At 38.9% G+C, this 17,281-nt stretch overlaps 1 protein-coding gene across 1 annotated transcript; it reads left to right on the forward strand.

The window, feature by feature from the left end:
• The first annotated feature begins 10,064 nt into the window (after positions 1 to 10,064).
• Positions 10,065 to 13,914, forward strand: LSM6 (LSM6 homolog, U6 small nuclear RNA and mRNA degradation associated). The gene is made up of 3 exons (XM_010219839.2): positions 10,065 to 10,172; positions 12,039 to 12,152; positions 13,664 to 13,914. Exons 1-3 carry the CDS (start codon positions 10,079 to 10,081, stop codon positions 13,696 to 13,698), a joined length of 243 nt encoding a protein of 80 aa, XP_010218141.2. The 5' UTR covers positions 10,065 to 10,078; the 3' UTR covers positions 13,699 to 13,914.
• The last annotated feature ends 3,367 nt before the right edge of the window (positions 13,915 to 17,281 follow it).

Raw genomic sequence — 17,281 nt, forward strand, 5'->3', positions numbered from 1 at the left:
CCACAGTATCCTGTGCTTGGGGAGCTTTCATTATGAAAATATGAAGATAAGCACTCTGCTTTACTGTCAAAAGAAAAAAGTAGTCTGGTAGTAATGAGGTTATTTAAAAAAATAAATATACCATTTCTTAAGTATGGATTACTTAATGTAGGGCAATTTTTAAAAGTAATCCTTTTTATTTCAAATCCTTAAAAATGGAGGCTTATAAAACAATGCAAGCAAAGAGTGAACACACAGTCGTGTAGAATTTATTAATGCATACATTTCACGCATGCTCATGCAGTAAATCATTGGATTTTCCCTTTAACTTAGGCCCTCCAGCCTCAAGAGAAATGACATACAGGAATTTAACCTGTTTTTCATTTTATATCATACAGATACCAAAGGCTTTGTATATTCCACATGAAAGTGCGACAATGTTCGGTTATTATCTATACTATTTCAGAAATCATTTGATAGCAAAATACCTCCTAAACATAAATAATATATATAAATATTGATCATAGTGTCTCATGGCATCATTAGGATATTAATAATTTTTTGCTATTATGTAACGCTTTTCAGCCATTGATCTGAAAGCACTTTAGACAGATCATTTTTGTTTTACATAAGGGAAACTGAGTCACAGAGCATTTAGAAAGACCTGCTGTGACATTTGTTGCTGCTGCACAACACAAGCGAGAGCTGATTCTGCATCTTTGGAGCAGCCTGTCGAATACTTGATTTCTTTATTTCAAATTGGAATTTGTATCCCTTGCTGGTGTAGCTAGCTCTCAATTGTTTATGGCATTACCCATTTGTAAGGGGCCAAAATTGCCACAGATATTTCTTCATTATAACAAAACCTCTCCTCCATTTTGGGAGAGCATACCAATTGCACTACTATTCCTCATTTTCTTGTGCATGAAATGGTTGGAATTCTCTCCAGCTGAGGAAACTTCAGCATGTAAGCATAGTGTATTTTCAAATTTAATCTTTCAAAAGACATATTCCATTGCTGACACTCTACACAGGGAGGTGAAATGAATGACTCAAGGTTTATTTATGAATGACGAAACTTTTCACCTCCAAGGCATTGATTTTAATGTCCAAATCCTACATCCAGAGAGAGAAATATATATTCAGTCTGTGCTGTGCGTATTATGTGAAATCAACTGGTAGTGTCAGATCTAAGTAGACAAGTGCCCAGGTGAAAAACATATGGCAAAAAAGGCATAGGATGATTTGAGTTAGGAAGGTAAGCATATAAAAATTTTAGAAGTTGAGGAGATGACATAGTTGGGACGTAGTCTGGTGAGGCCAAGCCAAAGAACTCTGTGTGTGTCACAGAGTACACGAGGCACGAGGCACAGAGGCACGAGCCACAGCATGAGCCTCTCAGCAGAGCTGGAAGTGAGACAGGAGCAGGAAACAAAGAAAAGGAGTGAGTGGCACACAGTGCAGCTGGGAGAGGATGGTGTCCGCTAACTCTGTGGGCTTCTAAGGGATGTTTCTACTCCACAGCTTTTAGCTTTACTTCATTCCCAATCCTGTAACTTCTCGTGGCTTCACTCCACTTCTATCTTTCCCCATAGCTCCCTACTTCACTTCCAATTTCTCTGAAACGCAGATAGGATTTTTCTTCCCCTTCCATGAATTTTGGAGACCCAGTCCTCTCACAGCAGAGCATAGCAATGACAGCTGTAGTTCCTTAACGATCCAATTCATAAGGATTTATAACCCACTTTGAAATAGCATTGCCAACACCTTCTTGGCCACAGAAGCCTGAAAGGACTCCTGGATTGTACAGGATTTTGTACCATCTCTCCTCTCCTCAAAGGACCATTGGAGCCTTCTCAGTTTCATCATCAGAGGTCTTGCCTTTTTTGAGTGGTTTCTCAGCATTCGCCATTGTTTTGAACATATGTGTCCACTCGCAGGGCAAGGGTGCAATTTTTAATCAGAGGTGGCCTGGACAGCTTTAGCCTACTACCATCTAAACCTTCTAGGGAGGATTAGGTGATGGGAAAACACAAGTGTTGCTTTTACGCTATGGGTCCTACAATTCCTAGGACTACTGGAGCTGCACTGATAGCACAGGTGGCAGTTTCCCCTGAAAGATGGAAAATGAAGCACTGACTAGTGCACCAGCAGTTTCCCTGTGTCATTTTCCTCTCTTGGAAGATAATGTTTGTACCTGTTAGCATAGATCTGGAAGAGTTAGTACGTAACAATATCATTTAATACATATTTTCCAGTAATATGTTTTTCTTGTAAAAGCAGTCAAGACCATAGGAACATTTCCTTGCATGTGTCAACAAGAGGGAATTGGCGATTAACACAATATTGGAGGTTTTTACTGCTGAAACTGCTGGTTCCAGTGACTGGGTGACAGGGAAACAGTCAGATCACATTGACAAATCTGTATCTTGTACTGTCCTTATTTTTACTAGTATATCAATTGAGAGATAATGAAGTTAAGAAGACAAGAGAGCTACATAATGTACTCAGATAAAAATTAATTTGCGACTTAGTATGAAACTTGATACCTTTTTTTTCCTAACAAGACTGTTCATCATGCATATACACAGTTTCTAGTCCTCTTCTTTGATTTTATATTTTTTTGCTGTTATCTTATAAAATAATCATATTCAATTTTGATCTCTTAACCTCAGAAACAGGGATTTTATGGTCAATGGCTAGGAATTGAGGCCACTGAAAAAATACCAGCTCACAAATAACCCAAGAGTGACCTAACATTGACTTTAAATCACACTTTTTTTTCCTAAAGAAATTGAACTCTCTAGCACTCCAGCTATGAAAGACACAGAAAGAACGGAACCATTATACCATAATCTCCAATATCTAAATATTTAATAGATTATTATTCTTTTCCTGCATTATCAGTAGATTAAATCTTTGTGTTTAAAATCACTGAAATCAGGAATATTTTATATATGTTATATACAGTATTTATTTCCATACATATATATTTTTTAAAAATGTGTATACATATATATCCTAATTTTATTCCTATTTTGCCCACAGTTCCCAAATATTTTATATTAATAAAAATAGCTTCTTCCATCTAACCAAATTTCTGTTAGTTAAGTGGGTGTGGGAACTGAGTCAGTGAGGATACAGGTGACCCTGGAAGCCTTGGAATGCTGAGAGACGCCGGGCATTCTGAGCTACAGCAAACACCATCACTGCTGCCTCTTCCCAGGACCGCCCCCAACAGTCATGTATGTCAGCAGAGCAAACACTGACATGATCACCCACACTCGTGACTTCCAGGCTGGCTAAGAGCCAAAAAGGCACTTTCCTCACTCAGACTGAATCATCTTTGTATACTTATTTTCTCTCTAGCATCATTTCATTTGCATTTCAGTAATGCCTATGGAGGTTCTGCCTATTGCACAAATATACAAGCACAGCAGCAAATAAAAGGGTTTTCACCTCCAGAGCTTGAAATCTTGATCTCTCTTTTCATGTCTCCATTTTTTCAATATTTTGTTATGGCATATTCCAAGCCAAACTCCTCAAATTTCACAGACTTATTCACACTTTTCTTCCTGTTGTCTGTGTCAACAAAACTTAATTTACTACTAATAAACTTATTACTTATTTTAACTGTGCTAGCTGCTTTACCCAGTACTACTACCAGGTTCATACCAGTACATATTCCAATTCCTGGGAGACTAAAACATGTGGAAGGAAAAAAAAAAAGTCAGAACTTATTTTAGGCTTGATCCATAATCCAATGCTTGTTAAAATCTATGGAAAGACTCTGAGACTCTTCTGAGGATCAGCCAAAACATTTTTTTCCCATATACGAAGCACCTGTGAAGGTTCAGATAAATGGAAAAATTAGGTTGAAAGGCCAGAGGGAATAATAATAATAATAATAATAATAATCAGGTGCTGGCAGATCCAGTTAGATCCTGTGAGGAGACTCAGCCTTCATGCATGCTGATGCTCCATCCTGTGCCATGCGCTGCATCCTGAAGCAGGAAGGGTAAGAGCAGGACAGAGAGGGGGGCTGACCACTTTATTCCCTTTCTCCTTCACTGAATTTTGGAAGAAGGTATGGATTGACTTATATTTACATCCACTTTGTCCCAGGTTTGTGTCAGGAGAATTTCTGGGGAGCTGGGAACTAACTGGGTGAAAAGCTTTACACTAGCAGTCCTGTGTCTGTGCTTAACTGTGACACTTGATTTTTCAACCTGAAGTCCTGCATTCAGATCATCAATCTAGCTATGGAAACATTTACATTGCAGTGTCATCTGGAATTGACATTCTACACTGGAAAAAAAAATAGAGAACATGTGTTTCTTTAATGCAAATATTTTTAAAAGTCTAAACATAAATGACAGCCCAGTTTGATCATCTTTGGGATAAAATCTAACTAAATATTGCAGGAAAAAAAAATCAAGTGGGGTTTCCCACTTTTATTGAACGTAACAGAAAGCACAATTTTCATGTCATCTGTTATAATCTGTTAAAATAAAAATTAAATGAACAGAAAACAGGTAAGAGAAATTTGTGACAATAACTAATCATGTCACTTAATCCATATCGGAAAGCATGAATATTTTAGGGTGATGAGCGCAACATAAGAACCTGAAGAGGACAGGATTTTATTAGGCTCTTCTATTTAAAGTCTATTGCACAGAACCCTTATTTTTTCACAAAAGTCAAATTCAAAAACGCATTAAATTTTTAATTGAGATCATGGCAGCAACTGAGAATCAGCAGCTCTAATGATCTTAGCATAGTACAGCATGGCAAATAATACTGGATAAGTAAGTCTTTATTTAAGGAAGAAAGTCTCTCATCTTTTTCTCGATGGGCACAGCATCACTTGAATGCTGGGGGTGACCGAGTTCTTCCATGCAAAGTGCACGTCAAACCTCCTATGGCTCATGGGAGGAAAATAAAGGTTATCTATTGAGGGAAGCCAAGGAGAAGGCCCCCAGGAACTTTGTGGGAATTAAGTGAACTCTGAGAACTTCTGGGGATCTTCTGCAAGTCTGGGAGAAGGACAAGTGTTGTGCTGCGTTCCCGCATCATTCTCTCTGAGCTCCCTGAAGATGTGGTAAAACGTTGTGATCATCTCTGAGGTTCACTCACTCACTCCCAGGACATGAGCAGAAGACCTCTGATAAGCAAACGTTAAGTGGACAGAGCTGGCGGAGAGGCTAATCCCCACCTTCCGGAACAGGAGCAATTTCGGATTGAAAAGCACCCAGTCCACTTGCTGTAAGGTGACTTTCTTATTGTTAGGTGGGCAGCACAAGATATCAGTGTGCTCAGTTCTCCCTTAGGAGAAAGCAGATATGGAGCTTTCCTGATGCAAAGCATATGGAAAGAAACCAAATCCAAGAGTCTTATCCTGATTTTGCTTTTCTCACAGATTTGGCTTGATGTTATTGAAATTTTCAGATGAGACTTCACTACGGTGAGGTGACTGGCAAAATTCCACTGACTTCAGTTAATCTAGAATTGCAAACTTTCTCCACCTTGACACTATTTCATGGAAGTAGACTTCCCTGCATTCTCTCACAGGCTCTGTACAAACCCAGATTCCCTGGATTTGGAACTGACTCCTGGCCCCTTATTCTAGGAGCTTTCTTTTTTCTTCTTTCTGATTTAATTAGGTACCAAATTTGACGGTTAAAATATTGATATGTGCCGTGATATGGCCAGGATATGTTTGTCCTCCTTTGATACCCATTTTCAGATGAGGCTATTTGCTTCAATCTTCTTCTTTCATCCACTGGATTACAGCCTGGGATTATTTAGTTTGAATTCAAAGTCAGCCACAGACATTCTTTTGCCATCTGGATTGTTGTTCTGCATTTAACTTATGTAAAGTTCTCTTCACAAGGAGTAGAAGAACTGGACAACTCTTTTAATGCATTGTGTTATGCCATCTTGCTCTATGGAAACCCTTTTATTTCCAGCTGCTGGGAAAGGAAAACCTTCCTAACTTTGAAGCAGTTTTTACTGCATTAAAAAGAAAAAGCAAGTCTGTCAACTACCATTTCATCTTTAAAGTTAACTGTAAGGTTTTAATTAGGTCCTTTGAACAACAATTTTGCAATGCTTTGCATTGAAGAGTTAGCAATAGGATACTTTCCACAGACTTCTATCATTAAGTCCTGTTGACAGAGGCCGACACAACTCTTCTTTGTAACTTTGTAACCATTTATGTTTGAGGTGAAGATGTTAATATGGAAATTTTGCGAGCTGGGAATGACTGTGAACTCAATCATTGTAATTTATGACCTTTCATTTAAGGCCAAATGTAAAGGCAACTGCAATTGTTCTATATCTCAAGGCCAGCACATAGCAGATGTATGAAATTTGGAGTGTTAGACATAAACTTTTATTACTAAATTATAAATAATTTCTACCACTTACAATGTTCACCTTTCAAGTTCATCATGATTAAAACACAAGGGCATAATCTCTGAATTCAGTGAGTTACTGAGCTGAAAAAACTCTATTGTAGTACATTATGGAAGGATAAAGAGATATGGTACTTAAAGGTATTACTGATAGCAAGCTATGCAAAATTTTAAGATCTAAATCCTTTTCCATCTATAAACAAACAAACAAAAAATGGTAGAAACATTAGCCACTGGGGCCTCAATTTTATTTTTGCTCTTGAAGCCTTGAGATCTTTAATGATTCCACCGAATGTGGATTACTTAAGGTCTTTGGAGGCCACCTTCCTGAGGTCATTTCAATGTGGTCATTCAGGAAATAGAACATTATCTGAGCTATGCATTAACAGATGTTATTACATAATGTTTCTGAACATACAAGAAAGGAATTTTCCAGGTGCAAATCACGCTATACCGACCGCTCAGCAATATTTATCTTATTCCATGAAGGTCAATTCACCACTGAGAATAGCATGTGAGATTGTTTTAAGACTTAAAGCAAACCACAGAAAACTAAGATTTGGGTTCCTGACTTGATGGCAAGCCATGAATGAGAGGAACTAAGGGTACAAAATTCTTACCAATCTCAATTCCCATGACCCAAAACAGACGTGTTTGTAAGTTTAATGAAGTATTAGGTAGGAAATCATAAGGATTTTGCTGATTGGCATTGAACAGCAAAAGCATATATACACAAGCCATAGCTACATATATATGCTTAATCTAACTTGGAAGCAGCCTGTTGAGCAGTAGGCAAAATAGCTCAGCAGTGACTAGAAAAAAGGAAACAGAACCTGCAAAAAAAAAATAAAATAAATAAAAAAGGAAGGCCCCCAAATTTCAAAATATCCCCAGCCAGACTTGAGAAATTGTTAAGAAAATCTACTAGCCCAGTAGTGCGGGCATGAGATCTACTTGCACAGGTTTTATCATGAAGATCAATAATAATGAAAAACAGAATAATTCCCCTTCAAACTATTATGTGTGGAAGCCTGGCGGCCAAATTAAACTTTGTGAGCCTGCCCTCTGCAGCGTGGCATTATTTCAGGTTCCTTTTCTGCTTCGAGTGCTAGATATAATCAAGCACAGTTGGATCCTCCTGATTAATATGATGGTTGCCTGGCAACGTGGTCACAATGCGGCCCTGCTTTCCTGCCCAAGCCTCCTCCTGAACTCCAGGACGGCAAGGTGAACTTGGCTGGGGTCACGGACCTTGCTGTTTAGAGCCCGCCAGCCTAAGCTTTGGGGGGGAAAAAATGTTACCAAACGTGTTAAAAAGAGAAGATAAGCAACTCTAAAAGGCAGAGAGGGAAACATTTAGTAATTCGTATTCTGAAAAACTACAGTACGTTTTCTTTGTATCGCAAGAATGAATAGTTTTACTAAGATATTAAATCAATAATGGAAGAATAAAAAATCCAGTTCAGAAGCTTTCACAGATGATTAACTCTTGTCATGGTACTAAATCCCTAATAAAGAAAAGGCTTCCCAGACATTATGGCGATAGCTGGAGGAAAGGGGAAAAGGTGGCTGAGAGAAGGAGAAGGCACAAGTTAAACTTCTTGTTTTGTCGTGTTCTTTTCGGGCGACATTGGAAAAAAAAAAAAAAACATTTAGCTTCTGAGTTCATTAACTCACCTGATAAATGAACTGAACAACACTTTCCAATCTAGAGTTGTACTAAGGATACCTACACTGAAATGTGAGAAGGCCTATGTAAGACAAGATCATCTGGGAATAAATAGAATCTCATTATAGTAGAATAGAATTAAACACTGGATTTTTTTTTCCATAAGAAATCAATGAGACATTATTTTCTGGTATAAATGCGAGCAAGACGTATTTAAAAAAGTTCATCCACATTAACAAATCAGAATTTCAGTTATAAAAGTATCAGTAGATCCTAAAGGTGAATCATTTGCAGAGCACCCAGCCAGGTTTTGGAGAAGTTTTATGAGAAATCAATAGTGCTTCTGTGTTGTCATAATTCTAAAATAGATGTGACTTATGGTCTTTAATAAGACAGAATTTCTCATAGTATGAAACAGAAATGGAGTGACATATTTAAATAATCTCAGATTTAAGAAATTTCTTCCTGTAGCCCTGGTCACTTTCAGCACAGCCAGAAAACCATGCATGCTGGAGTGCTGCTAACTGGCCGCCTGCCCCTATTTTGTCCCTTATTCTGCCTGTTAACAAAAACAGCAAAAATCACAGTTCCAGTAAAGGGGAAAGAGAAGTGACAAGTGTTACTGGTGATTTTCTGGTAAGCTCTTCCATGTGCAAGCCAAAGGTATGGACACATCTGATAATGAAGCTTTGGGGGTCTCTTCTTAAAACAGCTCAAAGCAGAAAGCAGTAAACTTTGAGTGTCGTGCAAGAACTACCCGAAACGTGCTCAACATCCCACTTTTCACCGTGGGCAGGATGCAAGGCAGCCCCTACCGCTTCGGCTTTGCAGGGTGCAGCACGGGCAGGCGCCGTGGCTTCGCTGCACAGAAACCAAGCTCGGTCCGTCAGGACACAGAGGAGAGGCGCGACGCTCGCTCCTCGCACCGCGGCGACAGCCGCTTGTCTCGGCAGCCGTGCGACCGTTCATCTCGGCCGTTTCCCAAGGGCTCGTAACGGCCAACGGCCGCGGCTCAACGGTCACGCGGCCACACGCGGGGAGGGGCGGCCGGGTCGCGGCACCGCCCCGCCCCGCCCCGCGAGGGGGAAGCAGACAGGGGCGGCCGCGCCGCCCGGTCCCGCCTACCGCCGAAGCGCTTCGCCGCCGCCGCGCGCCTTTTGTCCCGGCCGCCGCGCCGTAGCGGGCGGTGCTCATTGGCCGCGGCTCCGCGGTAAGGGGCGCAGGCGGCGCGCGCGCAGCGGGCGGGCGGGTGAGTGCGGCGGCTGCTGCCCGCGGGCGGCGGCGGCGGCGGCGGGTCCCGGCCTTCCTCACCGCTCCCCTCCCGGGTAACGGGGCCTCCGCGGCCCGCTCTGTAAAGACAGCGGCGCTGGCGGTGTGGGGGGTCAGGGAGGCAGGGCCGTACTGAACTAGGGCCTCACTCCAAACCATGAGCTAGGTACTCTGAACTTTTAAACCACGGCGCCTTTTCAGGCTTTCGCAGAGGTTAATTACAGAGCCTAATTCTAAATTTAGTGCACGTTAAATGACTTGTTTGAAGTCATCCTTTCCAATTCGTTGTTTGTACATATTTGTGTTACTGAGATCAAAATCCCTTCTCTTGTTTCACTGTATAGAACATGTACTGGATTCCGCTACCCAAAGATGCAAACCAATTATTAAACAGGAATTTTAGTAAATCCATTTCAGCAAAGAAAAGCAGTCAAGGCCTTTGGCTACACTGGAAGTTCACAAGATGCACAGCATGGCAAATGGTTTGAAGTCAAGGATTCCTGTCAAGAACTTTGGAAGTTACAAAAATGACATGGAAAATGTAATCCTATGGCCCTAGGAACTGGCTTTCCACTTCTCCCTTGAGGTTTTCCTTTTATCTCCTTGGGTATTTTCTCCTACTGAGAGTCTTGAGAATCAGGGAACTGCCCGTCAGTACTGGGATCTTAAAGTCTATGTTTGAGTTTTACTTGCCCAAATGTTTCTTCCCCCTTCTTCTCCTCACAGCCTACTGGGGAGGATCAAGATGAGCCTACGGAAACAAACCCCTAGTGACTTCCTAAAGCAAATCATTGGGCGACCAGTTGTTGTAAAATTAAATTCTGGAGTTGATTATCGAGGTAAGTCCTCCCTCTGAGTAAAGTCTATGATTACTTTGTCTGGAGAGGTTGGAACAGATACAGTGCTCTGTATAAGCAAAGCAGATTGACTCAAAAACTTAAGAGTATGTGAATATAGATTTCAGAATGATAAGAAAAAAAAAAGAATAAGCTCTGGAGAAACTAATGAAAAAAAGGTGGATTTAGAGGTTAAAATCAACCTACCTAAATCGTTAGTTTTCTTAGAGATGAAGAGACTAGAGTTTGAAAATGATTCCAAGTTTCTAAACTGAAATTGATTTCAATTACAGTTAGGCATTTTATTATGGAATGACTAAAGTGTTATGGACTTGTTACAGATCACTGCCCCAGAAGTGTAATTTGGTCAGATTCAGCTTGAGAGGAGACTTGTTTGTGCTGTGGTGAGGAGGACACAAAGTACACAGCTATACATGCTGTGCAGCTGTAAAATATCTTGATTCTCTGCTAAGGGTATGCACAAATCTAACAGAAAAAGTCTTGGAAAAGCACACAAGTAATCACTAGTAAATTAACATGTATGATTTCTATATGTAGAGATGGGTGTGTATGTAGAACAGAAAAGTGGAAGTACTAACCTGGGTGGTCTATGACAGTATTAGATGGAATTACTGACCTAAGAGTAGAGAAAATACAAAGAAAAGGGAGAAGACTAGAACAAGCATGAATGCACTCTAGGAACAAAAGAGTCTGAAAATACTGCTATTTTATGGCCCAGTGAATGATAGCTTAAAAAACCCACCACACAGTCCAATTACAGTTTTGAACAGACAGTTTTTTGCTTACTATTATTACTTAGAGCACTTGGGATTATTGGAGTGAAAGAGTTCTGACATTAGTTTTGTTTGGGTCTTTTTCTGTGTGTGCATTAAATAGCACTTTGTGAGCAGTCATTTTTCCTTGTGTGGCAACAGAGGAACACATGCAGGGAAATAACATTCCTCCAACCATTACAAGTTTGGCAGGAGAATTAAAATTCTTAATTATTTAATGGAAGATACTACAGTAACACTTCTGAAATAGTGTTATGTCCTAGAAGAGGATTCTGACTGGAGTTCGCCTCCACTCCAGCCAATACACAGCATTTCTCAAATTCTAATGCAAGGTAAATAAATTAGGTAATTTCCAAGAAAAAAAGTATTTTTAGAAGTATTGTCTGTGTGTTCAAAGCTGAAATGGAAAAAAAACTCACAGGCAACCCTGATTTAACAAATCAGATTGCATCCTCAGAGTAATTCTTTAATTTTTTACATATATTTACCTCCACATTGAGTTCCTTACATAAATAACTAATCTGATGAATAAACAGATCCAGTTTGTATTTGGGTGTCATTCTGATCCACTGCAGTGCTCTTACTGGCGAGTGTAAAAAAGTGTAAAAAACTGAAGAGGAGTTTTGAATATGAAATATACCACCCTACTGCCAGCACAAAGGGAGCACTGTTTAAACAAATGCAGCCTGAACAGGGACATAAACACTTCTCTTAAGAACAGAGCTTTCCAAATGTTCATTTTCTGGACCAAAAGAAAAACAGATATTACAAAGGCAGAGAATATTTCTGATGTGCTTAAACTGAATCTTCTCAAACTTCCAAGTGCAAGTCCTAGACCTTTTGAAAGCCATGCCTCAATGATCCCTCCCTCCATATCAAGTGAGAAAACTTCTGTTAGAGCCTGGGGTTCCTCACTCCTAGCTTAATTCTGAGAACACGACCAATTGTCTTATCTGGATAAGCTTGGATTTTTATTTGGTTATGAAAGTTTTTCATGCATTGTTCAAATACCATGCATTTTTAGTTATTTTAAGATATATTTAAGTTGACTCACTTTTAACCTGTCACTCTTCAGGTGTCCTAGCTTGCCTGGATGGGTATATGAACATAGCTCTGGAACAGACAGAAGAATATGTAAATGGACAATTAAAGAACAAGTATGGAGATGCATTTATCCGAGGAAATAATGGTAACTCTTTCTCCCTGTATTATTGCTCATAAGAAGGTAGTGTTTGATGTTTATTTCTGAATTTGAGGAGCGGCTGAGGTGTAAGTGGCTGCTTGTAGGCTTTCTTGGAAACCTTAATATATTTATTTTGTGTTGTGCCTCGTTCAGTGTCAAGGCTCATCATTCCAGTGTTCCTTTTTCTCTCTGAACCTGAAGTTCTTTTAGGGAAGCATATGCTTTTCTAGCCTGCCTTAGAACTATATTTCTTGCTGGCAGGCTTACCCTTCTGTACTTACTACCTGCTTAGGTGGCCTCTGCTCCAGAAGAATTTATGAGTTTTGCCAAGCAAACTGTTTTTTAAAATTTATGATACAGTACAGATGTTGATAGAAGAAAATCATGCTAATACTTAAAGTTCAGAATCGAGACTTTGGATGTCCCAGTGCAGTGGGTGGTTATTAGCAAGGACAATTAACATCCTGCTTCACTATGAGACAGACTTGCTTTTAATTATAGATTGAGAAGTACCTTAGGCTGCTGAAATGGGAGTGTGGTGTCAGACCTTTACTTAGGCTGTAACAGGCATGCCAGGCAGAATATTTAAAATTAAACAGAGGTTCATAAGTCAGATGTGATGGGACTAGTGGAAAAGGTAAATGAGGCAGAGTTGGACCAAACTACTCAAGAAGAAAATGCACGGAGGGAGGGAAAGAGGAAGTAAAAGAACTAAGAACTCAATTCCATGGTACATAAAGAATCAAAGAGAATGTGGTACCAGTGGGAAAAGCAATATTTTGTCATGGAAGGAAGAACACCCCAAGTTTTTTTTACATGGAATTTGGATTATTAAAATAAGGAGTACAGTGACAGAGAGCTCCAGAGAACTGAAGAATCAATTAGGGAAATAGCATATTACTTAGAAAAAAGGAAGAGAGAAGACTGAAAAACAGGCAGAGCAGATAAATGAGACATCATATAGGTATAGCAGCATTGTTTGTATAATTTCCCATTGCGAGTATTCAAAATGCATTTTTTCATGGTTCTGACTCAAAGGAAAAACACTCCTAAAAAGCGCACAGGAAATGATGTTCTGGTATCGCCAGTAAAGTCAGTGGAATATGTCAGTTCTTGTTATGATTAGCTTTGCCATAAGCACCTGGGATTTCCACCTCTAGTTGAAATCTCAGAACTTTTGTGTCTGACACCCTTAACTTTTGCTGCTTAGAGACTGTCATGCCCTTCTCAGTTATGCTGCAAGGTAGCCTGCTGCAGTTTCCCTCTGTTCAGCCTGAAGCTGCTGGGTGTAGTTTTGCTATGAGTAAACACAGAAACAAAATAGTATGTGTATGTCTCGTAGCATTCCTTGAAAAGAGATTTTACAAATTTCCTGACTTTATTCATGCTTATTGGGATTCATTTTCATTATGCTTTTATTTTACCAAGTAATGGAAATGTATTTTTTTTAAAATGAGCAGGCTTCTGTACCTTTTTTTACTGAAGCACTCTTACATGTTACTTTCTCCTTTTCACAGTACTGTACATAAGCACACAGAAGAGGAGGATGTGAAGATGCCAGAAGGAAGCTATTTTGTACTGCTGAATCTCTCTCAGTTGATGAGCCCTATTTGATTTGTAGTTAACAATTCATAGGCGAAATACACAAGTTTTTTTTTTTAAATAAATGTAAACCAGTGTAAAATTCTGGATTTTTTTGTTTCAGTTTCAAAACACTGCTTTGTTACACTGTACAGATAAAATAAAGTATGTAGTAGTGCTGCAAGATTAATTCAAAGCAACAGATCATTTGATTGAAAAGCGAGTGCAACATAATTGCAAATCAGAGCCTTGCATTGATGGCAAAACAATAGTTTAACTGAAGTTACGAAGGGATAAACTATTATTTTGGCAAAAATAACATGTCCCTTCCAGAAAACAGAGGGTCAGTTTTAAATACCAAACTGTAGTGAAGAGTCATCAGGTAAAAAGTTCAGTTGCCAGCTGTTACATTAGCCAAAACATCTTGAACTGTGGACTTGATTCAAGGGATGTAGCAGTGACAGTTCAACAATAGGGGTGGAGAAATAATTGAATAAAATGGAGGAAAAGCCCCAAGGGTTAGTGCTGTGCCAACTATGGGAGTCAGTCACCAGTGCAAAGCAATCAGTTGTGCACCAGCACAGCTAGCAGCCCCTTCCAAGTCCTACCTCTGCTTCCCACTCCTACCACACCTTAAGTTTTTTCGCTTGTCTCTACAAAGCACAAAGAATTTATTCAATAAAAAGCAATTTTAACATCTAAAGCTATTCCTGAAAACAGATAAGAAATCTTAGAAAAACTTTTGTAAAAATATCCTGTATATCCTGTTTAGATAGTCCATTCTTACTCTACCATCTCCTTCTCCCCAACATAGTACCATACATGCACTGTTTCTTTACGTGCTAGCCAGAAATGTGAATGGATGTATTGAGCTCAGTGAGTAAATCCAGTTGAGTTTTATATAAATGCTCTACCAGTTTATAAAATATCTTTTGTCCTTTTACTTAAAGTCAGCCAAGAAATAAAGTGTGGATGTTCAGATATTTCTCAGTCAAAGTGACACTGCATTTACCACACAGCCTTTCAGAATGTTTTCTAGTTGCTTAGGACCAAGTTAAAACTTTTGAGTAATACTCCTCCTAGTGAGGTTATTTACCCATTCTTTTAATGAGTCTTCTGAAGCTGTGTTATATTATTTGGGCAGTTTGTGTTACCTTTGTGAGCCAAAAAATGTTTCAAAGTGTGGATGAATGAACACAAGACAATTGTGTGAATGTAACACTGGTCCATTCTTTCCAAGTACCAACAGCTCTAATGCAAATAAGATTAGTAACATTTCAGTGAGCTTTTTTATGATCAGGATATAATTCCAAATTATTTTGCAATTAGTAGTTAACCTTTCTATAGAGCACAAAAATAGACACCACTTTACAATATGCTTCAATAATTTATCTTTTTTGATAAGGGTCTTGGAAAGGTTCAGAATCTAAGTACAAATCACCGATTTGCTCTTCTATAAGTGATTTCTTTAAAAAAGAGAAAGATGTGCCTCCAAGAGGTGCATACAATTTTTTGTTTGTTTTGTCATCTATGTTCAGCTGCCAAGTTACTGATTCCTTTCACTCCCTGTTTTAAGAGTAAATGCTGTTTGTTCATTCTCCCTCTTCCACTTTTTTCCCCCCTCTTGTCCACCTGCCCAGCTGAGGCTACATGCTTTGTGTAGCATTTGCTTTATTCTCAGACTTTCATCCTTATTTTTGTAGTTGCAGTTCTGTTTCTACAAGCCTAGCTACAGCCCTACTTTCAATTGTGATTGCTACTTTGAAAGGTAGTTCTAAAATATCATCTAAATGCATGGTCTACTTGCCCATATTAAACACTCAACTTTGTAAATACTCTTGTTAAAATTCTGTTTTTTTTTAATGTAATCTAGATCACAAATTTAGTAGGGAGTATTATTTCAGTGGCTAAAAAAAATATATCAGGCACTACTCACCCTTCGAGGTGGATAAGAAATTTGATGTTAAAGAGCAACCATTATAATCCACATTTAAATTTCAAAAGAAAAAAAACAAAAGGAACTAATATATCTAGTTTGTACAATCACTAACCTTTACATACATATTGCAAACCTTAATTCAATTTTCAACACCTATGTTTAAATGAAATGAACATTTAATCTTCAATTAGGCATTATAATGTTTAGTTCATTTCAAGTTGGTTAGAAAATTCATCTTGCATTTATTGAAGTTGGTTTTTAGATTTTGTTTTAGCTTACAATGTTCTGGATAAGACTATACCAGCTCTAAGTAAATCTGACACTGCGGACAGTCAGTATTCAACATTCAAGGTAAACTATCTCATTACATATGTATTTAAACATGAAAGTAGTATATTTCAGAAATGCTTGATATTTAAAAATGTCTCAATGTATAAAATTCTCTTCCTGTTGAAAGAATGACCAACAGTAACTGCATGCATTTTCTATACTTAAGATGCTTAAAATTTTCTATACTCTTTGTATATTCTTACTCTTCTTAAAAGCCTGTCTTCACACAGAGACAGTATTAAATCCTAATGTTCATGCCCTTCATGTTGTTTAGTTTACCATATTGTAATGCTCTTGCCCCAGTATTTGTGTACTAAGCAGTTTTCCTTGTGGACTGAGCAGACAGTGTATCATAATTAGTTGAAAAAGTATCTAGCACGTTTAGGTCAGGGCTGAAAATGACATATTCCTAACAACTTAAAAGCACTTGTCTGTAGGATAAATCACTTGTCTTAGAAAAGAGCATCCAAGATTATCAAACAAAAAATTGCATGCAATTCAAAGAATAAAACTGCATCTCTGTACCTAAGTAGTAATTTCATGCAACAGGATCACTTCATAATGTAAGGCCATTGCCCCCTTCCTAACCCCTTTTTAAGATTTCCATTCAGACAGCCTCCGGGAAGAGCTGTAACTCTGGATATGCTAAATCCCTGCATCCAGTGGGAAAGTTTCCCATAATCAAAACTGAAAAGGCAAACTAAGCTGCATCTCCTTACATTAAAGCCTGTTCAGGAGCAACAATGCACCCTATTCTATGGGCACAAAAGAAAGCAAGGCGGGAGGAAGAGACTAATTACTTACTGGGTGGTAGAAGGCTCTGTACTGTCAGAAGTCAGGTTACTACTAAGGGCTGCAGGATCCTTGGCTGCCCCTATATAAAGGGAGCAGAGCATCCTAGGAAAGGTTTGCATTAAAGGCATATGCACTGATGACCAGTCACTTTTACAATTTGTTTGTCACCTGGTTCCTAGTTCAAAGAGAACTGTGAATGAAAACTGCTCTGTACATTATTCATTTGAATTCTTCTTTTTGATGATGCTAAAATGACAAAACAGCTCCCAAGAATCCACTTGGTTATAGCCCATTAAGTCTTAGGGCTCATACCCATTTCTGAAAACAGCTTTTGCAATACCCTTAGCTTGACAACTGTAGATTTAAGCTGCATTGTTCACAATAGTCAAAAATGTGTGGACACATTTGCAAGTTGACAGTGTTGCAACATATGAATGATGGTACCAAAGCAGCGTCTGCATCTCCAGTGTGCCAGCCCATCACTGCGGCT

This window comes from Tinamus guttatus, unplaced genomic scaffold, assembly GCF_059628265.1.
Source record: "Tinamus guttatus ecotype Peru unplaced genomic scaffold, ASM5962826v1 Tinamus_guttatus_pri_ptg000247l, whole genome shotgun sequence".
Classification (NCBI taxonomy): domain Eukaryota; kingdom Metazoa; phylum Chordata; class Aves; order Tinamiformes; family Tinamidae; genus Tinamus; species Tinamus guttatus.

Coding starts and splice junctions, on each gene's coding strand:
- LSM6 (XM_010219839.2), top strand. CDS start 10,079: ATGAGCCTACGGAAACAAACCCCTAGTGACTTCCTAAAGCAAATCATT. Junction 10,173..12,038: donor TTCTGGAGTTGATTATCGAG/GTAAGTCCTCCC, acceptor GTCACTCTTCAG/GTGTCCTAGCTTGCCTGGAT. Junction 12,153..13,663: donor ATTTATCCGAGGAAATAATG/GTAACTCTTTCT, acceptor TCCTTTTCACAG/TACTGTACATAAGCACACAG.